This window comes from Cryptomeria japonica, chromosome 11, assembly GCF_030272615.1.
Source record: "Cryptomeria japonica chromosome 11, Sugi_1.0, whole genome shotgun sequence".
NCBI classification, from domain to species: domain Eukaryota; kingdom Viridiplantae; phylum Streptophyta; class Pinopsida; order Cupressales; family Cupressaceae; genus Cryptomeria; species Cryptomeria japonica.
Genome location: NC_081415.1, coordinates 371,698,470 through 371,725,015, shown reverse-complemented (window position 1 = coordinate 371,725,015; position 26,546 = coordinate 371,698,470). Strand labels below are relative to the sequence as shown.

The following is a 26,546-nucleotide window of genomic DNA, read 5'->3' as shown; positions in this document are numbered from 1 at the left end:
AGGTGTTTGTCTCCCTCCTCATCCTCTCCTTGTATTTGTTCATGGGGCCAAGTGTCCAAGGAAGTAGTTTTCCCATTATGTCCCCTAGTCTATTTTGGCATTTTGGTGTCCCTCAAGGATTCCTAGGATTTTTTATCTACTCTAATGCATCTGTGGTGTCCATGAAGCCCTACCCCAGCCTCAATTCATTCACTATCTCAAACACCAATGTGGAACAAAGGTCAACAATGCAGGATTGAGTTGCTAGGAAGACTAGTGCCTAGACTAGACACTAGTGCACCCACTGGACTATAAAACACCCAAATGATAATGGCATGCCACACTAGTGTCCCTATGACACACTGGTGTCTGGACAGGGTGACATAGTCCCCTATGGGTTCCCTTGTCTAGTGATCTTGTTTAGTAGGGCTTTTCAGATCCCAAGAAGGGAAATTTGACATCACCGAAGATGTTTGTTAGGGATTGTAATGTCTAGGGAACCTTTGAGGAATCTTAAATGTGTCTCGAGTGAGTTCAAATGATGTTAGCAATATTGATGTGTGATTTGTTGATCACTAGAGGTCGTCCGTCACACCTAGGGCCTATGAGAAGGCCTAGTTTGTTGAGATTAGTCTTGTAAATTCTTGAGGTGTCTTATGTGTGTCAAATCACTTGATAGACCTTTCCTAGCATGTTTTGAGACCTCTCCTATGCTTGGTAGAAGTTTCATTGTTTAAGTCTTTCACTCGTGTGTTGTCACATGTCGACACGTTGTCATAAGTTTGAGGTTTAGATTGTTGAACCTTTATTTGTTGCATATGTTAAACTTAATTGTTTCAAAAAGTTATTCCATGTTTAATTATGTCTTCTTAGCTCAAATACTTGGGGATTCTTTGGCGGGGAATTACATAACATACTTGTGTTATTCATCTCATGGATCAATCATTGCATTTTTTCATTGTATGAAACCTCTACTTCATTGGAATTATTCTTGTACATATCTGATTCTAGATTTAAAGATAAACATGAAGTTATCATAAAATTTAGAAACAAAATACATTTCTGTAGTTACTTGATTTGTTATTGAAAACCAAAAGTCATAAGAAAAAAGAGAAATGTCATAGAAATTTGAATCTTGAGATAAACCATATTTTGATCACACAAATTATACCAAATTAGAAAGTCCATAGCAATTATAAATTTTCAAAACTATGTTATCTTCACACTACTACTAGTGGTTCTTGCAATGATTGATTTATGTAGTTGGATTGGATTAACCAGGTTTTCAATTTATTAATTTCATAATGAGTTGTGTTTAGAAAATGTTAGTTTAATACTATTGTACCCCTTTGAAATTAAATATTTTACTTACTATAATCGTGTTCCTCCTATGCAAATGAAATAGTCAAATTAATTATCTAATGGAACAAAAACCTCATATTAGTTTTACTCCAATCATGCTTGTTGGATGCACACATTACTTTGAAAGTCAAATTTATGTTGCATTTCCATCCTTTGAGTTCCCTTTTGATATTTGATTAAGTTTTTATTGATATAATTTACTTAGTATGATTAATGAATAACTTTTTATGTTGTTGTGTTGTGGGTTTGAGGGTTTATGTTTTCCTTCCTTGTTCTCCCCTTATAAACATTGTTTTGTTCTTGTGAAATATCAATGCCAATATGAATCTTTTGTGGATGAGATTTTTTACTTGCGATAATTTTAACTTTCTTGGCTAACATTCTTATGTTTTCTTAAGATCATCTATTGTTTGGCTTGTATTATCCATCCCTTCCACAATCATGAAAGTGGCTTATTAGCCTAGTTTGTAAACCCTTGATGTAATGTTTAGTTTGAGATAGCTATTATGTACTATATCCCTAATATATGCCCTATCTAGGGGGTTGATAATAATGCAAGGATATCTCTACGCATATAATATTATCATATATCTAGGTGGTAGCACTATCCCAATCACCTTCAATGGTTCACAATTATCTTAGTTTATTATATATGCTTAAAGACTCTCTTATTTTAGTTAATTTATGTAGTTAGATGTAATTGAATTATTATAAGATCGATCTTGTGTAAAGTGGTAATCTATTACACTACCCTGTGATTAGATTATATAGGGTAGTTGATACCATCTCTCAAATAAAAATTGCTAGCTAGTGATGATTTATAGAAGTTATAATATGCCTTAGATAAATAACATGGCATAATTTGTTTTTCATTACTATGTCATGATAAAATCTTGCAATGTAAGTGTTGGTTAGTGTTGGTCTCATTTTTGACCTCACAAATTTTGATATTTTCATACCATGGAATCAACATGTTTCATCTAGTTGACTTTGCATATGTCATTTTTGTCTTTTGAGTCACGTGATCTCTATCCCCTCTATTATAGTATGATCCAATTAAAAACACCAAATTCTACATTCTCGTGTCACTTTTTTTTATCACAATCATCATTTGTGGTCATAATTATAAATTATTTGAAGTCATATGTATTTTCAATAGTGATTAACAACTATATGTTTCCCAACAGACTATAAGAGTGGAAGACATAAATGGTTGCACTGTATATTTCCATCAAAAATTTCTCTTCAAAAGTCATAACAATGAGTCAATATTTAGGGCATCCATTATAAGAGCATTTGATCAAGAAATGTCTTCATTATTTAGGAATCTACTTCCATAGCATTGCATCTCAAAAATGAATTGACCTTTAATTATACTTCAACCAAAATTTACAAAGGGCTTTTTTTCCTCCACAACATTGAAAATAAATATTATTGTTTCTATGCCTGAATGTCATATGTTATTAAGCTAATTAGCAAGTAAGAATGAATCAACATTTCCTAACTAATTAACAAAAAAAAAAACATAATCAATACGAAATAAGGAATAAATCCAAATAAATTAAACTCCCCCATTTTGCATCATTGCTTCCATTGTGCTTCTCCAATTTGAGTGGTTGGTGGCTCTCAAGTATTGCACCAATTTCCTGCATACAAATACTTTGAAGACTGTGATTCTGAAAAAGCTAGATACTAGAAGGCTGAAAGCTAGACCGAATTGATGAAAATGATGTTGAATTTATAGATTTTCAACACAAAGGGGGTGAGAAATAGAACTCAAGTGCTGATTGATAGATAACTGAAATTGATTGATAAGTGAACTAGTCATAACTCAATAGATTGATTTGTTAACAGGATTGATTGGAGAGTGAATTGAATAGAATGGCTAGTAAACTCATTTGATTGATCAGTGAACTGAATAGACTAGGGAGATGATTGAATTGATGGATTAGTAGACTGAATTGATGGATTAGTCATAAAAAGCTGATTTTGAGTTAAAAAGGATTATTGATGAGTTAACCGATCAGACAACTGATTTGCCCAGTAAGTTCTTATTTAGCATGTGTTGTAGGAATTTGAAATTGAATTAGATTTTTATTTTCAATTTGAATTTGAATTTGGTCATTCGAATGCTGAAATTGAGTTAGAGAGAAAGAAGAATTGAAATAATTTGTTTCATCCTGATGATGGATCACGGAGTGTGATCCAAAATGTTGATGCAAAAAAAATTGCACATAATCAATTTCGGAAACAACTGATCAATAAATACATTTCAGCTAAAAGGGTTTCACTAGAAACATGTTTTTGGTCGAAAGTGCAATATTGATTTGTGCTTTTACCCTATAGAACTTTGTAACTTGTACAACCTAAAAAAATAATTTGTTCTTCCTCCCACTTCAAGCTCCAATATATAGTCAAAAATAATATAGGAAACTATACATGGAATCCAATACAATATCCCTAAACCATGAGCCAAGTAGTTTACATGTAAAAGATATATCATGAAAAGCGTCTAAGAGTTTAAAGTATCTTTTTAGAAGCTTCAAGACTATATTCATGAACTTGGACATCCAACTTCACGACAGGGAAAAAATCCATCAAAAGGCAAAATAAAAACTCCTTAGTCCAAAAGGGCTACTCATTTCTTAGACACAGTCAAAGATGTTTTCTTACATCCTTCACAATGTCATGGACACTTCTTACACCACTATAAATATGAGATTCTCTTTCGCTTCATGCCAAATGCCCAAAGGTGGTATCATTGGTCAATAAAAGCTTCACCATTAAATGCCATGTTGCAAATAATATTCCAAGTGCCTAGAAAATAATATTTATTCAAAAACTATTTCTCCTCATATGAGACATTGAAGTTCCCCTTCCAGTATTTCATCACTTGAATAATAATCAACTACTAGAATATTAAATTTACGATACACAATCACAGGATTGTGAAGTTAATATCATCAATCCTAACAATAAGTAACCACTCGTTGTAAATGTAACATCCCTTATTCAATTCTATTACGACCAATGATGACTGTAAAATATTTCATTATTTTTGCCTTACATTTTCCTCTTTACCTTTGCCTCTGTCCATATTCATGTCACTATTTACTAAAGGAACCTTAATATTTAATAAAATATGGAAAAGAAATTAGGATTAACAAATTACTGAAAAATCATGATAATCCTGATTGTTTTGTGTTTGAAATGGCAAGAGATGGTTAGGAAGGAGGTTACAGCTAGTACAAGCAAGAATACCATGGGAGATTGATGGATGAAATTAGCAAGACTTTGTTAATGACTGATCATTTTGATTTAAGATATTTTGTTTTAAAGTTATAAGAGGCTTGCAACCTGTTATCACTGTTTAAAAAATGGGTATTCTTTTCCCAAAATTGGCTAAGTCTATGAAAATTTTGAGTCTGGTTTGGCCTTGTTGCTTCTAGTTGCTTTGGGTCCAAATAAGGGTTTAGGGTTTAAGTCTTAAATCACTCCTGTGTCTAAGAAAAACCCTTTTAATTCTATTTCCGTGTTACTTTATTCACTTAAAGGAGGGTCTGTTGGTCGTGAAAAGTGTCCCCCCTCTTCTTTATTTTTTCCTAGGAAGGTTTATCAGCGCATTATCCTTCTATGTCTTTCCTAAAGTTTTATTTTCTTAATCGGGCTCCTAAAAGGTGAGCAAGTTCCTTTTGATCTAAAGGTGCACGTGGTTTCATTGAGCTAAGATGCCCATGAGTTACCGATCACAAAGTAGCGAAAGGCATAGGCGGGCCTGACCAGATGGACTGACCGTCGAATTAAAAGAGTTGCATCTTGATTGTGATTTAACGGCTCACGTTGATTTGCTAGCCAGAGATGCACGGGGTTTATGTTCTGCGAAGCAACGAAAACACGTGGTGGGTCCCAGAGACAAGCAGTCTTCCTTGGTTAAAGAGTGATCAGGTTGGAAAAGGATCAACGGCTCGCGTTGATTTGCGGCCGGGAGATGCGCACGTTCTACCTTTCGTGAAGTAGCGAAGAGGTGGCAGGTCCCGCTAGAGGTGGCGGTAAAGGTGGTAGATCCAACTGGCGATGACAGAGTAGTGACGGGGTGCTCAGTTGGCAGTCCGCAGTGGGCCTGGGCAAGGTTGCCATAGAAAGAGTAAACAACGAGCAGGTTCCTGAGATCTGACGGTTCGCGTGGATTTGTGAAAGTAAGATGCTAGTAAGTTAGTCATCGCGAAGTTGCGAAAAGGCCGGTGGGACCCAAAGGACAGGTCGGGCACGAGGTTAAAAGCCGATCATATCTGTTTTGATCCAACGATCCTCATGGTTTCGTGGTTGCAAGCCAAACAAAGATTAATATTCGTGAAATGGCGAAAGACAGGTGGAAATCACACAAAGGCATGATGTGGCATGACAGTTATTGTATTTCTTAGAGCTTGATAGTAATGTGTCGAATGCCACGTGGCTCTGACGGGTAGTTGAGGGCCCTCCTAGGTGTAACCGACAGTTGTGTGGGAATAATAAAGAGAACACACGGCAGATTCAGGGTGGAACCCAGAGGAGTTTTCCAAAGCTAATGACCAACTGCCATGTGGCATTTGTTGACCGACGAATAAATAGAGTAAATGATTTCCAAATAAAGGGCCCACTTAAAAGGTTTGAAGCCTGTTAAAAAGTATTCATCTCATGGTCGATCCAATGGTTCTCATTGTTTTGTGGCCCGAAGGTGCCTGCGGCTTAACCTCTGCGAAATGGCGAAAACCGTTAGTCATCAAGATGAGGTGCGGTTAGTTAGTGAGATTGACGGTCCTGGTTAGAGTTAAAAGTCAGGTGTTTTGGGCACGATCTAATGGTTGGCGCGGCTTCGCGAAGGAAAAGTGTACGAGTGTTAAAGCCCACGAAGTTGTGAAAAGGAGGTAGGGCCCAGCACTAACACAGATAGATCAAATGGAGATAAAGACAATGTAAGTTCTCATGATCCAATAGCCAGCGTTGCTTCATGAAAGAAAGCTGCAAAGGTTTTATGCACTGCGAAATAGCGAAAGGCTGAAACAGAGGAAATACTCAGAGAAGTTATGACCTGTTGGAGCTAGTTTGAATTCGATTTGGTGAATTCAATTCTGAAAAGAAAGTCGAAGCATGCGGAGTTAATTTCTAAAAAATTCAATGCCAACTTGTCCTTATGAGTCCGCATCAACTTGATTGCTAGTATTGTTTCATCAAAGTTTGTTGCAAAGAAAATTGGTGCAGAGCGTTTCTCTTCAGGCGAATAATCAGGTTTTTTGTGCTTTTCTTGATAATTCTAGTCTATTTCCAAATATTGTTGTGTGAATTATTTCATTAGAGGTCTGTGCTAGTTGCTAGTGGTTTAGTTGCTTGTTCAGAATGGCATCAAGAAGAGAGTTCACAGGAAAAGTCAATTATCAGGACAGAAACATCTCTGATGATTTTTTAGAGCAATTAACCATGTCTACCAATGTCGGGGCTAATGCCAAAGAGCTAGTACCAAAGAACCCTCACCTGAAAATTAGGGATGGCCTATATGATAAAGGCAATTGGTTAAAGGACCCTGATATAGGAATATTAGGTTTAGGACTATTCAAAGTCAATTTTGGGCAAAGACATTCCCCAGCTCCTTTGAATAGCATATGGGAACTGGATGTAGGAAAGCTTGTGGTCCCAGGTGTTTTCATGGATGTAGATCTGTTGACCCTAATTGCACAGAATTATGACCCTGTGGCAAGATGCATCAGGAATATAAAGGGATCAGTCCTGATTGAAATAAATAAAGATGAATTCAGGAAAGTGTTTAAACTCAGTGAGGCCTCCAATTTGTTAGAGCCTATTGACTTTGAGTCATTAGCCCAGGTTTACAATGCACAGAGGGATCATCTTAGGAGTGGCCCATTGAAAGAATTTTTTGTTAAGATAGGGGGGTTAACAGTTGTAGGCCCCAGCAAAATGGAACCATTCTCCCTCAATTTATTCACTCTGAGGGATAAGGGTATGTATTGGGCATTATGACAGATCTTTGGAGAAGATGCTGAAAAGAATATGCCAACCCACTATATGTTAATGATTGCACAAATTCTAAACCCCTCCCTAGCAATAACATTTGATTATGCCTCATACCTTGCTGATGCAATTCATAAAGGGCTAGTAGGGATAAAAAATGGTAAGGTGGATAGGCTGTTTGGATGGTACTCCATGTTAATGCACATGTTCCTGTTCAAAGGTGCTGATTACTTTGCAAAGGAAATGGACTTGATCAAGATAAAGGATAAGGAAGAGATGCATGTTCAACTTTGGAGCATTGTCTTATCCTGGGATAGAGAAGATGCTAGTTTCTTGAAGTTTGATAGGTGCTTTGCATCTAAAATTAGAATTATTTTATGTAGAGAAAACCCTAGAATTCTTAAGGCTCTTTTGGAATTCCTCAGACCTAAGGAGTTTGTAGAGGACATTAAGATTGTTCACAATTGGGGAGACATGTATTTGTACCCTGTGTCAACTATTTTCAGAGTGTATGGATTTAGAGGTGCCCCCTATTTACTGCCCTATCAGGTCTCATTAAAGATAGGGATTGCAGAAGTATTGAGACAGATTGGAGGAGTGCAAGAGGCAGAGCTAACCAATAGGGGTAAAGGGACCATTTTCCCAACTATTACCATGGCCCACCATTTCATAATCACTAAGGGTGGATGGAAATATTTTGAAGAATTCTTTACACCATATACGCTATCAACTGCAGTTTCAAGATGTGCAAACCCTGAGGACTTCTTCAATGGTATGTTTAGAAGGAGAGCAGTGTGTAGAGGTAGGCCTCACCAATTTCAGTTCCCAGAAGATTTAATCACAAATGAATTCAGCTTAGATGAGCAGGAACTAAGGAAAGAGAAGTGGATTGCATACAAGAAGGCACTTGATTTTATCCATCAATTTGACAGTAGCTATGATCCTCTTTCTAGCTTCAACCCTTTTGAGGAGAAAATCAAATTCTTGATTCTCTATTTTGAAGACCTGATGCAGACCTTAAAAGAAAAAAGGGAGGCCATAATGAAAAATGATCCTGATAAGGTTAAGTTGGTCTTGGCCAAGCCTGCCTTTGCTAAGTCTATCCCACCTGGTGACTATGTAATGCATAAGAAATCAAAGTACACTGTGATGATTCCAGTGACAGGTGATCCTTCCACTTCAAAACAGAAAAGGAGAATTGAAGATGTCATTGACATTCAGGATTCCCCTAAAAGAAAAAGAGTGGGAAAGGAAATAGAAACTGATCTTCCTCAATATTTGCCATCTCAATCCCCCATCCACATTGGAGATGAACAAGCAGTGGTTGAACAATTATTACAGTTAGGGAGTCTCGGTGAGATTGCCTATACTTATGAGGAGACCCAAGAGGGAATGCCTAAAGAGCCACCCAGTGCTGAAATGAATTTGACTGATGGTGAGCTAAAAGGCCAAGAATTGGACCTTACTGTTAAACAAGCCAGTGAAGAATTCTTGGCTGACAGCAACTTAGTCACAACAGGGGCTTTTATGCAATTTGTATGGAACCAAAACATGGAGAAATTCAAGGTCAGATGTGAACAGAGGAAGAGTGAACAGCCTCTCAGAGATACAACTCAGGTGGAGGAAGAGATAAAGAAAGAAATGATGGAAGAATTTAAAACTATCACCCCTGAGAAAGGAAGAGAAATGGTAGCAAAGGTTGTTGTGTTGATTCTCCCTGAATGGGATATAGTCGATGCTCTAGTGCTTGATGCAATAAGGAAGGAAACAAAGCCTACGGAAGGAGTGACTTTCAGCAAGGATAATGCTACTCTTGTCATGTGGTCTTTAAAGAAGGATGAGAACAAAAGAAGGAAAGATGCATCAGATTCTAGCCTCCTAGGAGGCATGATTGTTAAGAGAGTCCAAGATACAAGGGTAGCGGAAGCTGCAAGCACTGTTTTGGAAACTGCAAAGTTCAATGTGGCAGTAGCAGAGAGAGAGGCACAAGAAAGAGCTAATCTCCAATTGAAGTTGGAGACTATCTTAAAGGCCTACAATGAGGCTAAAGAAGGAATAGCCAATAGGGATAACATCATTACTAGACTCCAGAGTCAGTTGGTAGGTCAGCACCATCTAGGTGAATCCTCTACACTCATGATAGCCTTCTCTCTAGCAAGACCCCCTCCTACTAGTCCCATTGTAGAATGCCCCCCTTCTCCTATGCCTTCTGGTTCCCAATCACCTGAAAGTCTCCACCATGAGCTGGAAAGGTTGAAACAAGGTGAAGCCTTGTTTGCAAACAAATATGAAGAGAAGGTGAAAGCCACAGTCTTGAAGTTTGCTGACTCAGTCAAGGCCCCCATTGTATACATAAATATGAAAAGGATTTTGGATGTTATGATCAAATTCAGAGAAGATGAGGCCACTTTGGAGCCAATCCTTAATAAGTGGATGCTCAGAGGTAAAGAATTGGAGCTCATGTGCTCATCCCATCCAGATGCAGAGGAAAATGACACTCTAAGATCTACCAATGAGTTTATAAAAGAGATGAATATTCTCTCGGAGGAAAGGGCAGGTGTGAAAAGAAAAGCCCAGCTTTATAGAAAAGAATATTTGGATCATAAATTTGAATTGTTTCCAGGAGGTTTTATTGGTCCAATTCAGTTGAAAGAAGAGAAGACCTGGTTGAAAGAGGTAGACCACAATTCGTCCCTGAGGATCAATCAAATTATCAAAACTGATGACACCTCCCTATTTGTCCAAACAATTGAAGAAATTGAAAAGGTGAAATCTCATTACAGTTTCATAGAAACAAAAATTGGACATTTAAGGGTCACTTGGAAAAGGTTAGAAGACATGAAGTAGAAGGTTGTTAGTTTCGCTTGGCCAAGTGATGATGCTTATCAGGAATGGAAAGATAGTTATATGGGACATAAAGAAGATGCTTTGAAGCAATTAGAAGAGGTTGTGACTAAACAAGAGGCTGTGGATGTTGAAAAAGACTTGTAACCATTTCTTGGAGAGTAATTCGGTTTGTAACAAACCTTTTTGAAAAGTTTCTGAAGCTTGTATGCATCCATGCTTTTATAAATGGATACCAAGACAATGAAAAGAGGATCACAAGAATTTGTAAAGAAACTCTGCAAAAATTTATCTGCGTCTTTTCTAAGTGTTTCACAGAAATTTATCTCAAATTTTGTAAGATTTTCTAGATTGAATATAAATATACAAACCACTAACTTTGAGCCTAGAATTTGTGTTGTCTTCTGGTATGCTTTTGAATACTTTACTGGTTTCATTTGGGTAACCTAGGGTTATTTCAATTGAACAGGGATTGCAATGCAATCTTTATAGATATGTTTCTTAGCTTTCTTCTTTAGGAGGGGAATTAAACACATGAGAAATATCTTTATCAGTAGGCTATTTGTTGGAAATTCTGAATTTGATGAACATTATTTAGTATAACATGGGAGGATTATCATATATGTCAGGCATGTATGGAGTTGATAAAAGCCAAAGTGATTGAGATGCATGGATATGTTTAATTATGGAGTTCTTGTTTAAAATAGATGACTCTGTAGCTCGATGGATAAGGCACTAGTATCTGTTAATGTTTTATTTTCTAAATCTCTTGAGGATCAACATTGAAAACGAGCCTAATTTTTCCTATATTTTTTCAGTTTCTTGTTTAAAGTGATAAGATCCACTGGTTTTTGGACAATGGTTACTGTGGATTTTGTTTAAAAGTGTGAAAGTATTCACATATGGTATACCCGCCTGAACTTTGGATAAGTTCAAAGTGTAGAAGGTTACTAAAACCTTGTCATATGTTGCTCTAAGGTTCTTGTTCCTTGATTTCTCCATTCACATACAGAGTTATTCTTTCTCATCAAAGAGGATAAGGAGGGGATCAGAATTTGAGAACAACACAACCCTTTGTCATTTTCATAGGCTCTTGGTTGTGAGTGGCCGATAGGCCAAATGAACAAACAAACTTAAAAACCTCTTGTTAGTATGTATGACCAGTATAAATATATTTACCTTTATGAACTTAATAATTGATAATACATATTTTTCAGCTTGAAGTTTAAATTTTTTGAAGTCGTGTTTCTCTTATTATGAGAACTGATAGTGAGTAACAAGTTGTGTTCATAATTCATCATTTGGTGACCAAGGAGGCAGGGGCCACTCTACAGTTACCTGGTGATTTGTGTGTGAGTTGTGTTTAAGTTTTATGTTCATGTGTGATCTGCGTGTAATTTACTCTAGTTTTAATTTTGTGTGTTTGATTTGATTTGAGAAAAATCTATTGAATACACTTATTTTTAGATAGTTAATTAGTTATGCTTTAATAGGTTCCCTAATTGTGTTATGATCGTTTCAAATTATATTGGACATTTATAATTGCATCTTACATTAGATAATTGCATCTCATTTTCCCTTAAGTCACTATCTTCGTCCCTTTTGGCAAACAACCATAATATCTTTCATTAGTTTATGACCTCAGATTGACACATCCAGGTACAACTGAAGACATCTATACAAGCCCAATATGAATCAAAGCTAGAATTAATTTGGTCACAGTTTTACCCAATCATTTTGGCGCCATTGCCGAGGAGAAGTATTAAAGGCGTGAAGCTGTAGTGAGTTAAGTTAGGACCGGTACGTCTTGAGAAAAGCCTATACAATTGTCGACCTTGTTTGGGTGAATACTCTTGATTTGTGTTGTTATAAGTCATATAGATGTATGCATCAACCTAGGGATAGCAAAGGTAGATTTGTTAAGGTACATAAAGTAGGAGAAAATTCACAAACTCAAAAACAAGAAATATCACAAAAAATTTCATTGGTGGTTGAACCTGATTTGGAAAGGTGTGTTGTAGAACCTTTTATTATTTCTCCACCTAGCATATCACAAACAATTCCTGAGTTTCCTCAAGAGCCATTAATTACCCAGAACTTGCCAAGCAATTTGTTGATTCATTTAAATTACATAGTGGGAAGATTGTAGAAAATCCATTCATAGTTGTTTATACCTCGTGGGCATTTGAAGGAAATATGGGTGACAACAACAACAATAGGGGGGTACTTGCCAATAATAATCCTGTAACTTTTGAGTTCCCTATTGCTAACCCTATCGAAGATGCTCCAATGAAAAATATCTCGCACTCTTGTTTGCCTATATTTAGGAGATTGACAGTGGAAGATCATGATGTGTTCTTATTTGAATTTGAAGTTTTGTGTAACAACTATGACTATCAAAATGATGCACATAAATTCAAATTGTTTCCATCTACCTTGAAAGACGCAACACTCGGGCGGTTCATGAGTTTGGGATCACAGTCAATCCATACTTGGGACAATATGAAAGAAAATTTTCTGGCTAAATATCAAGAATATTGCAAGACCAAAGAAGTACGCAATGAAATCTTCTGTATGACACAACGTGAAGAAGAAACATTGGAGGATTATTTGGAACGGTTTTTGTTTAGTCTCCCAACAAACCCGATAAAATGGTTTAAATAATGATACTGTTAAAATGTTTTTCCTTAGGGGATTTCGGGATGATTGCATGAAAATATTAAATCTTATGTGCGGGGGAGATATTTGTAAAGTCCATTTTGATGACATTTGTGAAGCATGCAGGACCTATTCATGGTTCGCTTGACCAATGAGAGGTTCTATAGGGAGGAACAATGTGGCAGGAGGAAGTACATCAGGTATCACCAAAAGGGAGCTAGGTGTGTTGCTTGAGGATTTAAAGACTGATTTGTTGAGTCATATGGGTAAACAAATAGATACATTGTATACTCGTAAAAAGCAAAAAGAGGCTAAAAAAGCTTTAGCAATCTTTTGTCCAATCTATAGGAAGAAGCATGGTAATGAAGAATGCCCTTATAATAGGACTAAAGTTTCATCCCTAGAATAAGATAGTAGACATACAATCCTTAGGCCCCTTCCTATGGATGTGGTAGAAGTGGAGTGTATAGAAGAACTAGTCTATTTATGAATCCTAGACGTCCTTGGCCACCTCTACCTATGCCCTCTTAGATGACTAATCCTTATTCTATGGATGGGCCTAGTCAACCTTCCTCCTTCACCAACCAATCTGGGTGGTATTTTGGTTGGCCACAACCTAATCCTTATCAACGTTGGCCTAATCAATATGCTTCACAACCTTGGCAACAAGCTTGGCAGTCTCAGCCATAGTTTCCAGTTACACAATACCCACCACAATCTCCACCTTATACACCACCTCCCATTGTAAACCCATATCAATCACCACCATAAAAAAATCCTTCCACCTCCATAAATAGGTAATTAGTTGCCCCAGTCAACACAACCACCAAAGGCTACACCTATGTCAGCTCAACCAACTCCAAATCCTATAATAATCCCACAATCCTTGTATATAATAATTAGGCAACTGGATAGCCACCTTATCCAATCAACTCTATTGAAATTGATGGAGTTCAATTGCAGTCAGGAAAAGCCCTTCAAGGGCCCACCATTACTGAAATTGATGATTCACTTGAGGAACCTGAAGTTGAACAAGTAAAATAACCTCCATACCTTGATCTCTTAAAAACTGAACAAATACAAAAGGAATTTCCAAAACCTGCAATTGATTTTGTAAATGAATTACGTAATGTTAACATCAAAATTCCTTTATTGCGGGATATCATAGACATTCGTATATACACAAAGACCATTTTGAGATTTGTGTACTCACAAGCAAAAGAAAAAGATGGATCCCAAGACTGTTCAAGTCATTGGACAACTTGCTGACCTTATGATCGAGAACCTAGCAGTTCCTAAGTATGTGATCCAGAAAGTCCTATGATAAAGGTACACATTGGTAATGTTGTTATTCCTAATACACTCATTGATTTGGGAGTTGCAATTAATGTTATGACAAATGAAACAAAGGAAAAATTATCACTTAAAGGACTTGGACCCTCTCCTACAATTCTCCAAATGCCAAACCATTCTTTGGTCAAACCCGAAGGTATGATAGAAGATGTAATTCTTTCTATTGATTCATGGGAATACCCAACTGACTTCAAGATTTTGCAGCCAAAAATTAAGTTGGGGGGATATCCCTTGATCTTGGGGTGACCTTGGTTGGTTGTTGCAGATGCATTCATCATTTGCAAGTCAGGTAATATGGTAATTTCTAATGGGGAACAAACTAAGGAATTAACATTGTATCCTCCTACACAACCTTTATTGAAAACAAATGATCTTGTATGGATTGACAGTGATTTCAAAGAATCATTGCCAATCCTCACTATTGGCCAAACATTTGATACGGGGGAATGTTCTGAAGAAGATATACTTGTTAATTTTCTCCAAAATAGATATGGTTCTGATGAAATTTTGGAAATGATGGTCCTTTCTAGGATGGGTGATAATTGCCCTTTTGGTAATTTTCTAATGGTAGGTAGTTCACAATCTATTCAACACTTTATTGTGTTGCATCAATTACTACCTCATCATTGCTTGTATAGTTCATTGTTGTCCTTTGAAAATTCTACTAATGCATCACAAGTCCTAGCTCTTAATTCACCTGCACAATCTGAAGCTATGGAAATTTTACCTAGTTGCACACTTAATCTTGATCCACATTTAAGTACTAAACAAATTCAAAATCTAATTGTTATGCTTAAAATTCATAAAGATGCATTTGCTTGGGAATATCAAGACATGTGTGGTATTCACCCTAATACTTGCACACACCACATTTATATTGAAGAGGGTAGTCGCCCAGTTAGGCAACCACAGAGAAGGCTTTGTTGGCATTATGTGAACCGGTATGAGGACATAATGACATTGTATGTTTTCATTGATGTCAATATGTTGAAGAAGTGAGAACCGACATATGAGAGTACTGGTAGAACAATGTGAACCAGCATTTGTGCCAAAGTGAAGCGGTGTGTTTGTTCATGATGAACCGGCATATAGTTATGGGAACCAACACATGGAAGTGTTGTATGACTACCGGTTGGTAGTCTCAACTTCAAGGTTTCCGATTTAAGTGCTTTAAACATGTGTGGCTTAACCGGTGACTTTGTGTGATGAGTTAGCATGGAAACAAATAACATATCATGTTGCCACGTAAGCCTTGTGCATGTGAAGGATCTTGCATGAAGGAGATTGTTCCTATCTACCTCGGGAATGTGAGAAGTCTGTAAAATGGTGATAACGTGTGATGGGTTATCAGCCACCATAAAATCAGTGGAAATGGACGATGGAGAATGTCTTGAGATTGGATCAAGAACTGCTGCATTTAATGCAGTGTGCTCAACGGTCAGGATTGAACCGTTTGAATTCCTTAACCTGACAGGTTTAGGGTTTAGGGTTTATGCTACCGACCTATTTTTTTTCCTATAAGGTTGATATTGTGTCTCTTTCTGAGGTTGTTGGCAAAAGTTGTGTGTGTGTATCCAAGAGAAGGGATATGTGATTCTTGCCAGACCAAAAGGAGAGAAGTGATACCTGCAGAGTGTAAGTGTAGAAGGTGAAGAGGAGCTTGAGTGGATCTGCATTGGCATTGAGTGTTGTTACCAGATCATTGTAATACCTGTTGATCTCTAACCACCTCAACAGTTGGAAAATCCCTTAACAGGGTAGCCTTAACCGGCTTGTTGTAAATCCTTTAACAAGGTAATTCGAAGCTATTGAGTTTGAAATCCTTTAGCTATTGAGTTCTTGAAATCCTCTAACAAGGTAACCTTTAATAGGGTTTAACCCTTAACTGGGTATTCTAGCCATCCCTTAACCGGGTGATCCCTAACAGGATCGGTTCCTAGCAGAAGCTATTGTAATGTCTCTAACCGGACAAGGCTCCTAACAGAGTGGACTTCTAAAGAGTTCAAAAATAGCTTGTGGGTATTCATTCCCACCGTGGTTTTTCCCAGTTGGGTTTCCATGTGAAAAATATGTGTGTCATGTGTGATGCTTTTATCTTGTGATGCTTTGCTATTGTCTGTCAAGCATATGATGGTTCTGTGTTTTATGCCTGTCAATAAAACATGTTGAACTGGCTGTTATTATAATCCGATGATAGATTACCTATTTATGCATAAGGGTGAAATGGTAGTATAGTCTTGAGTTGAGTGAAAAGCTAGGTGAGTAACCGGTTAATGCTTGTCTCAATCATTCTTAGCTTTAGCAGTTGCACTCTATTTCAAACCGGTGTCACTGTTTGCCAGTCATTTGAAGTGTCTGTTGTTAAACCGGTTTAGGACTATATTTTTGTCTGCACTGATTCACCCCCCCCCCTCTCAGTATCGGGTTAGTAATATCCGTTCATCATTGAGTTATCAATTGGTATCAGAGCTTCCTCCAGGTCCTTTATGCTATAAGCTTAACCGCTTGAGGTAAAGATCCCAATCTAATGATGAAGAGGGAAGGTCCAAAGTTTAACAGAGAAAATTTCAATATATGGAAAGACAGAATGAATATATACATCAAAAGCATGGGTGCTCAACACTAGAGCTATATTGAGAATGTCTATGTTGCTCCTACCGGTACTCTCACCGATGACCAAAAGAGAGAGATGCAGGAGAATGGGCAAATCGTGGAAGCCCTAATTAGTAGCTTATCTAACATTGAGTTTATTGATGTTCAGGATAAGGTAAATCCCAAAGAGGTATGGGATACTCTTGAAAATATCTATGGTGGTGATGAGCATGTAAAACAGGCTAAGGAAGAAAGCCTTAGAGGGAAGTTTGAAGATATGCGGATGGTTGAAGGTGAGACCTTTCAACAGTATGGAATAAGAATCAAAACCATTGTTGGAGATATCAAGAGTGTAGGTGGTAAAATAGAAGATTCCATTGTGGTAAGCAAAGTCCTGAGATCCCTATTGTCGGTCTATGCAATAAGGGTTCTTGCTATTCAGGAGCTAAGATCAATAGACAAGACTAAGGTATCCCTAGACTCCATCATTGCAAAGTTGACAGCCTATGAGCTAAATAGTTTTGATGGCAGTGTTCAAAAGATTGAATCAGCTTTTAAAGCTTGTACCATCCAGAAAAGGAAAAGAAGCTAGCACTAGTGGTGAACCAAGATAGGGAAGAGAAATGGATGATGAGGAGATTCTTATGGCATTTGAAGCTCTCCTTTCCAGGAAACTTCCTAAAGGATCCGGAAAATACAAAGGTAAGCTACCTTTGAAATGCTTTTCTTGTAACCGGATAGGACATATTGTTGTAAACTGTCCTAATGGCAACAACAAGGACAAACCAGAAAGGTTCAAGAAATTCAAAGGAGGAAACCAGAGAAACTGTTTTGTGGCAGTTGATGAAGGTGTCACAGATGAAGAATCAAAGGATGAAGAAAATGAAGATATTGTGTTTGTTGCTGTCAAGGAAGATGTGTCAGACAAGAAGGCCCTTGTCTCCCAATTTGATCATTCCAATGAGTGGATCATTGACAGTGGTTGTTCTCACCATATGACCGGTGATCGAAGCAAGTTTCTATCCTTGGAGGAGTATGATGGTGGTGTGGTTCGCTTTGGAAATGATGCACCATGTATGGTCAAAGGCAGAGGGTCCATCTCTCTGAATGGAGAGAGTAGTGTTGACAATGTGTATTGGGTTGATGGTCTTAGACACAACCTTTTGAGTGTTGCCCAGCTGAATGACAGTGGCCTCACTCTGGAATTCAAGAATGGAGTTTGCAAAATCAAAGGAAAGAATGGCGAATTGGTGGCCACCGGCATGCAGACCAGAGGTAACCTATTTCAGCTGAATGCAAATATAAGTACATGTCTTATGGCTAAATTTGATGATAGTTGGATATGGCATAGGAGACTCTGCCATGTAAACTTTGATAACATTGTGAAGGCTAGTAAGATCAAGGCAGTTAGAGGGTTGCCCATGCTAAGCAAACTGGATAATACCTTGTGTAGAGAGTGTCAATTGGGAAAAATGTCTTCCTCAACCTTTAAAGGTAAATATTTCACTGCTGACAACTTGCTTGATCTTGTGCATACTGATTTGTGTGGTCCTATGAAAACTAGAAGTGTGCAAGGTGATAGGTACTTCATGATTCTCACTGATGACTGCTCAAGAATGATGTGGGTCACATTCTTGAAAGACAAGTCTAAAGCCTTTGTAAAGTTCAAAGCTTTCAGAGCATTAGTGGAGAAGGAAAGCGGTAAAAGGATCAAGTGCCTGAGAACTGATCAAGGAGGGGAATTCACTTCTGATGAATTCAAAAAGTACTGTGAAGAACATGGCATCAAGAGGCAATTGTCTACCCCCCGGACTCCATAGCAGAATGGCCTAGCAGAGAGGAATAACCGAACTGTGGTTGAAGCAGCTAGAACCATGTTGATTCAAGAAAAGGTAGCTCACACCTTTTGGAGAGAAGTGGTGAGCACTGCAGTCTACACAATGAACTGGGTACTCATCAAGAAAGGTAAGGATAAAACTCCTTATGAGTATTGGACCGGTAAGACACTTGTGGTTATCTACTTTAGAGTTTTTGGTAGCAAATGTTACATTAAGAGGAGTGAGCACCAGAGCAAATTTGATGCGAAATGTGATGAAGGAATATTCCTAGGATATTCCACCAAGAGAAAAGCTCTCAAGTGTTTCAACAATAGGATTCAGAGAATTATGGAAAGCATCAATGTAAGAGTTGATGAAACCTCTGAGAAAACTAAGGAAACCGGCAGTGAGCAAGCAGTAAATGAACCGGTTACAACCTTTTGGGAACCAGTTGACAGCCAACCGTGTACCAGTAACAATGTTCCTACACCGGCAAATGTAGATGTTGATACTGATGGAGATGAGGATGAAGAATAAAAGCAAGAGGAATCTATCAAGACCATTCCTCAATATGTCAAGTTGAATCATGAACCTAAGCAGATCATAGGAGATAAGGATGCATGAATCCTTACAAGAAGAAAGGTCAGAGAAAACTCATGTATGATCTCTGAATTTGAGCCTAAATCATTCAAAGAGGCACATAAGGATGAAGACTAGATCAAGTCAATGGAATGGGAACTTGACCAGATAGAGAAAAATGGTACATGGTCTTTGGTACCCAGATCGGAGCACAAAAATGTCATTGGTACTAAATGGGTTTTCAGAAATAAGCTGAATGAGGATGGCATAGTGATTAGGAATAAAGCCAGATCAGTGTGCAAAGGATATGCTCAAGAAGAAGGAGAAGACTATGGAGAAACCTTTGCTCCCATAGCCAGATTGGAAGGAGTTTGTATGATTCTTGCATATGCATCTTTTAAAGGTTTCAAAGTATATCAAATGGATGTAAAATCTGCATTCCTAAATGGTGTACTTGAAGAGGAGGTGTATATTGAGCAACCAGATAGGTTTTCCCTATCTGAATACAATGACATGGTATGTAGGCTACATAAAGCCTTATATGGACTAAAGCAGGAACCTAGAGAATGGTATGAACATCTGCATTCCCATCTTGCGAAGATTGGATTTGAGAGAACAAGTGAAGATAGTAATATCTACTTGAAGTCTGAAGGAGATCAGATCCTGATCTGTGAGGTATTTGTTGATGACATTATCTTTGGTGGAGATGACAAGATGAGTCATGAGTTTGCAGATGAGATGAAGAAAGAGTTTGAAATGTCACTCATAGGGGAGATTAAATTCTTCATTGGACTACAGATCCAGCAGATGAAGGATGGAATCTTTATCACTCAGTCCAAGTATGTCAAAGAGGTGTTGAAGACCTTTGGCATGGAAGATAGCAAACCAATTGGTACTCCGATGGTGACCAGTTGTAAACTATCTAAAGAAGATGACTCAGAATTGGTTGATGAGAAGGAATACCGATCAATGATTGGTAAGTGGCATTATGTAGTACATAGCAGACCGGATATTGCACATGCAGTTGGCATTACTGCAAGATTCCAAAAAAGCCCAAGAGAATCTCACTTGGTTGCAGTCAAGCAGATTCTTAGGTATCTGAAGGGAACTGTTGACTATGGATTGTGGTATCCTTATAACAAGGATTTCAACTTGAAAGTATACACAGATGCTAATTGGGTAGGCAATATAGATGACTGAAAAGCACAGCTGGTGATGCATTCTTTCTCGATGGTAGACTAGTCTCATGGATGAGTAAGAAGCAGAGTTGTATCTCTCAGTCTACAACAGAAGCAAAGTATGTTGCAGCTTTCATGAACTACACTTAGACAATTTGGATGAAGCATGTATTAAATGGCTCCAAAGTTCCTGTATCTGAACTGGTAAGTATATTTTGTGACAATACTAGTGCAATTAATATCTCCAAGAATCTGGTTTTACATTCTAAAACCAAACACTTTGAGCTTAAGTATCATTTCTTGAGGGAAAAGGTTCAGAACAAAGAGATTGCACTAGAACATGTTTCCAGTCAGGAGCAATTAGAAGACATATTCACCAAGCCTCTCCCAAAGGCTACATTTATGTACTTAAGAGGTGAATTAGGGGTGTTGCCCCTTCGGGAGGTAAACTAAAGGTATATGCTCCACATCAGTCAGGTATTGCAAAGTCAAATTTTTCTTCAAGATTGATGTGTTGAAGGATGCTACTCCTCAGGGGGAGTAGCCTAATGGAACAGGGAAGCTTGTGCCTCCACTTTGGCATTGTTGTTGAAGGGGGAGAAGATGTGAAGCGGAGAAGATATCTACAGAAATTGGGGGAGAAGATGTGAAGTGGAGAGATATCTTTGTATATTGTCATCAATGCCAAAGGGGGAGATTGTTTGCATTATGTGAACCGGTATGAGGACATAATGACATTGTATGTTGTCATTGATGTCAATATGCTGAAGAAGTGAGAACCAGCATATGAGAGAACCGGTAGAACAATGTGAACCAACATATAGTTATGGGAACCGACACATGGAAGTGTTGTATGACTACCAGTTGGTAGTCTCAACTTCAAGGTTTCCGGTTTAAGTGCTTTAAGCCCGTGTGGCTCAACCAGTGACTTTGTGTGATGAGTTAGCATGGTAACAAAGAATAGATCATGTTGCCACGTAAGCCTTGTGTGTGTGAAGGATCTTGCATGAAGGAGATTATTCCTATCTACCTCAAGAATGTGAGAAGTCTGTAAAATGGTGATAACGTGTGATGGGTTATCAGCCGCCATAAAATCGGTGGAAATGGATGATGGAGAATGTCTTAAGATTGGATCAAGAACTGTTGCATTTAATGCAGTGTGCTCAACGATCAGGATTGAACCATTTGAATTCCTTAACCTAACAGGTTTAGGGTTTAGGGTTTATGCTACCAACCTATCTGTTTTCCTATAAGATCGATATTGTGTCTCTTTCTGAGGTTGTTGGCAAAAGTTGTGTGTGTGTATCCAAGAGAAGGGATACGTGATTCTTGCCAGACCAAAAGGAGAGAAGTGATACCTGCAGAGTGTAAGTGCAGAAGGTGAAGAGGAGCTTGAGCGGATCTGCATTGGCATTGAGTGTTGTTACCAGATCATTGCAATACCTGTTGATCTCTAACCACCTCAACAATTGGAAAATCCCTTAACAGGGTAGCCTTAAATGGCTTGCTGTAAATCCTTTCACAGGGTAATTCAAAGCTATTGAGTTCAAAATCCTTTAGCTATTGAGTTCTTGAAATCCTCTAACAAGGTAACCTTTAACAGGGTTTAACACTTAACCGGGTATTCTAGTCATCCCTTAACTGGGTGATCCCTAACAGGATCGGTTCCTAGAAGAACCTATTGTAATGTCTCTAACCGGACAAGGCTCCTAACAGAGTGAACTTCTAAAGAGTTCAAAAATAGCTTGTGGGTATTCATTCCCACCGTGGTTTTTCCCAGTTGGGTTTCCATGTGAAAAATATGTGTGTCATGTGTGATGCTTTTATCTTGTGATGCTTTGCTATTGTCTATCAAGCATATGATGGTTCTGTGTTTTATGCCTGTCAATAAAATATGTTGAATTGGCTATTATTATGATATGATGATAGATTACCTGTTTATGCATAAGGGTGAAATGGTAGTGTAGCCTTGAGTTGAGTGAAAAGCTAAGTGAGTAACTGGTTAATGCTTGTCTCAGTCATTCTTAGCTTTACTAGTTGCACTCTGTTTCAAACCAGTGTCATTGTTTGCCAGTCATTTGAAGTGTCTACTATCAAACCGGTTTAGGACTGTATTTTTGTTTGCACTGATTCACCTCCCCCCTCTCTTAGTATCGAGTTAGTACTATCCGTTCATCATTGAGTTATCAGGCTTAACCTTGTCTTGTGTGAAATAGTTAAAGAGGAGTTACAAAAGTTATTAAACGTAGGGTTCATATAACCAATTTCTAATAGTCAATGGGTTTCTCCTCTTGTTGTGGTTCCAAAGAAAAATGGTAAGTGGAGAATTTGTGTCAATTACAGAGCACTTAATAAAGCTATTAAAAAGGATCATTTTCCATTGCCATTTATTGATCAAGTGTTGGATACTCTTGTGGGTAAACAGTTCTTTTCTTTTCTGGACAATTTCAGTGGCTACAATCAAATCCATATTGCACCTGAGGATCAAGATAAGACCACCTTCACTTGTCCTTGGGGTACCTTTTCCTATAATGTGTTTCCTTTTGGGTTATGCAATGCCCCTGCCACTTTTCAAATGGCAGTTTTGAGTATTTTTGCAGATTTAGTGCATGATTGTGGAGGTATATATGGATGATTTTACGGTGCATGGTAATACTTATGAGGAAGCTAAAGAAAACTTAGAAAAATTTCTTAAGAGGTGTATTGAAACTAATTTGTCTCTAAGCCATGAAAAGTGCCATATTCTCATGACAGAAGGAATTGTACTTGGTCATTATATTTCCTCTAAAGATATTACAGTAGATCCCAAAAAGATACAAATCATTAAAGACATGCCTACACCTACCAGTTAAAAATATGTTCAAGGATTTTTAGGTCATGTAGGGTATTACTGTAGGTTCATCCAAAAGTTCAGTAAAGTTGCCTCGCCTCTCTTTGTCTTGCTAGAAAAAGATGTTGTTTTCTCTTAAACATCGGAATGTCAAGAAGCCTTTGAAGCCCTTAAGACCAAACTTGTAACTACACCTGTACTCAGAGGTTTGAATTGGGAATTTCCTTTTCATATTCATATTGATGCTTCAGATAGTTCTATGGGCGTTGTGCTTGGACAAAAAGAAGATAAATTTTTCTACTCCATTTACTATATCAACAAAAATTTCACTAGAACTGAGGTCAATTACACGGTAACTGAAATATAATTTATAGCTGTTGTTTATGTTAAAAATAAATTTCATTATTATATTACTGGGTATAAGGTGTTCGTCCATACTGATCATTCTGCCATTCAATTTTTAATGAATAAACCTGTTGTAACTAGTCGAGTAATTAGATGGATACTTTTGCTTCAAGAATTTGACATTACTATACTTGATAAGCCTGGTCATGGGAATTTGGTTGCAGATTTCCAATCCATGTTACAACAACAAGATGTGCCCGTCCTCGTTGATGACACTTTTCCTGATGAGAATCTTTTTGCCATTTCAGCAAAAATCCTACGGTTTGCTGATGTAGAAAATTACTTGGTCACATGTTGGTTTCCTCCACACTTCTCTCCACTGGAACGTAGGAAGATAGTTGGAGTCAGTGGTTAGTACACATAGATCAATGGAATGATCTTCCACACAAGGATAAATAATGCCATGCGTCGATGTGTGCCTGAAGACAATGTCTTTGACATATTTCGTGCATGCCATACTAAACCGTACGGAGGACATTTTGTTGCCCAGAGAACTGCTACAAAGATTCTTACTGTTGGATATTACTGGCTTATGATCCATAAATATTGTAAGCACTATGTTCATCACTATGATAAATGTCAGCGTATGGGTCATACCACGTGCTCTGATGAGATGCCCTTGCACCCTCAGTTGTCTATTGAGACCTTTGAAAAATGGGGGCTTAATTTTGTTGGGCCTATCAATCCGCCATCACAAAACAAAGAGTATATTCTTGTTTGTACATATTGTGTTACTAAGTGGGTTGAAGTTGCTACTTTGAAACATGCAAGGGACACTAAGGTAGTTTATTTCCTTTATTCAGAGATCTTCACAAAGATTTGGTGTTCTACACAAAATAGTCACCAATCAAGGACCCCAATTCACATTAGAACTCATTTCTGCTTTGGTTTGAGAGTATGAGATTTGGCATCACAAGTCTTCACCTTATCACCCCCAAGCCAACATGGAACTTGAAAATATCCTTACCAAGATAGTGGCTCTTCATAAGCGCGATTGGGCCGCGCAACTCCCTAAAGTTGTGTGGGCCTATCGCATAACGTGGAAGACCACCATAGGTCTAACTCATTATGAACTTGTCTATGGTTAGAAGGTTGTCCTCCCTATCAAATTTGAGGTAAAAACTCTTTGCATTGCACTTCAGTTAGGTATGAGTATTTTTGATGCACAGGGAGAGCATATCGCTCAATTACATTCTTTGGATGAATTGCGTCAGGAAGCTTTGTTTCATATAGAGACAGTTCAAAAACAATGTGCTCTTTGGCATGATCACTTCATTTGACAAAGATCATTTTAGCTAGGTGATTGGGCACTCCTGTATGACTCCCGTTTTTAATATTTCAAAGGCAAGTTTCACATGCGGTGACTCGGGTGTTATGAGATCGAGCGGATATATGATAATGGTGTTGAACATCTTTGTACTGTGGACTCTGAAAGTAGAGATCTCCTTGTCAATGGACATCTCTTGAAACTTTACAAATGACCTCTCAAAAGAAACTTTATTTTGTGACATAGCAAAGGAACTTCCAGTCATTCCTTTTGGTCTCCTCAAAAATTGAAAATTAAATATATATATATATATAAAAGCAAGAAAAGATCCAACAATGAAAACCGGGTTTCCAACATTGTTGGCCAATCGCCATTTGAAAAAAGGATTTCCGGTAGGTGGCGGTTGTGTAATAAACCTGGTGGTGAAAATCGGGTTTCCGATGCTTCCAGATGACATTGGGTTGAAAACTGAGTAATCAGCGACCTATTGTCATTAAAAAAAAAACTCACGTCGCTCTCCATGATAGGAGTTGTCTTTCTTTTGCTTCTCCTGCTCTTCTTGCGTGGTCCACCATTTTTTTTCATGTTGTCTTATTGCCTTGATTATTTTTGGCATCCTTTGCCTTGTGGTGGTGGACTACCACTCTCTTTTCAAGCGCCTGCCCCTTTGACTTTGTTCCTATCCTCTTTTTGATAGGAAGTCTTTTGGCATGCACTATTATGGTTCAGACTTGGCTTTGTCCCCATGTTATTTTCATCTTTCCATGTTCTAGATCTCTTTTCTTTATGCTCTTTGGCGGTTTTTCTTATGTGGCCCTTGCCACGTCTCTCCCTCCTTGTTGCCCCATTGTCCATGTCTGCCACAATCGTGGTTGATTTAATTCATGTTGTATGGCTTCCAGCTTGTTTCATCTGCCTTACTTCCTATCACATCTTCATAGATATTCCACCTCTGGCATCCCTTGTTCCATCATTTCAAGGTGTGTCGATGTACCTACTTCTGAATCGGGCACGTTTCACTTGTGGTAATCGATAATTTATTTTTCTTAATTTTTTTTTATATATATTTTGTGTTTCCTTTTGTCCCATGGTACGTCACCCTATGGACAATTCGACCAATCGGCTGGGGGGAGGGTGTGTCACTGTCATCATTTTAACACATTGTCATTTATAACCCCTCATTATTCTATTTGTCATCATTCCCTATCAATTACTCATTTCTGGATTTAAAAGTTGTTATTGTAAAACCGCCCTACCAAAACCATACTTGTCCAAGTCACCGACATTGAGCTACAATGAGTTTTTGTAGACATGGCAAAAGGTCACCGTCCGCGCCATGAACCTACCAGCTTGCAGGGTCTAAAAGTACATATTGAAGCATATGAAGAATTTCAATAGGCCCATTGGGATGTCTATTTCAAACGACTGAAAGGGTTTGATGAGAAAATTGCACTAGAATTTTCCCACACTTTTTGCAACCAGAAGGCTACCGTTCGAGGGTTGGATGTTATAGTTTCCATGGAAACCATTGTCAAAGTTTCTAGGCTGCAACTAACAGGAGAACAATATTTTCCAAAAAAATCCAAGCAGTCTATAGATTTAATGCCAACACGAAAGAAATTCTTGCAAAAGGGCGAGTCTGTGGAAATGGTTTCTAGGCAAGGCACCAAATTACAATC

At 37.9% G+C, this 26,546-nt stretch overlaps 1 protein-coding gene across 1 annotated transcript; it reads left to right on the top strand.

Annotated features, from left to right (window-relative positions):
- Window positions 1-14,493: 14,493 nt before the first annotated feature.
- Window positions 14,494-23,955, top strand: LOC131069461 (uncharacterized). Its single transcript, XM_058004886.1, has 2 exons — window positions 14,494-14,752; window positions 23,570-23,955. Exons 1-2 carry the CDS (start codon window positions 14,494-14,496, stop codon window positions 23,953-23,955), a joined length of 645 nt encoding a protein of 214 aa, XP_057860869.1.
- The last annotated feature ends 2,591 nt before the right edge of the window (window positions 23,956-26,546 follow it).

Coding starts and splice junctions, on each gene's coding strand:
- LOC131069461 (XM_058004886.1), top strand. CDS start 14,494: ATGGTAATTTCTAATGGGGAACAAACTAAGGAATTAACATTGTATCCT. Junction 14,753..23,569: donor GGGTGATAATTGCCCTTTTG/GTAATTTTCTAA, acceptor TATAATTTATAG/CTGTTGTTTATGTTAAAAAT.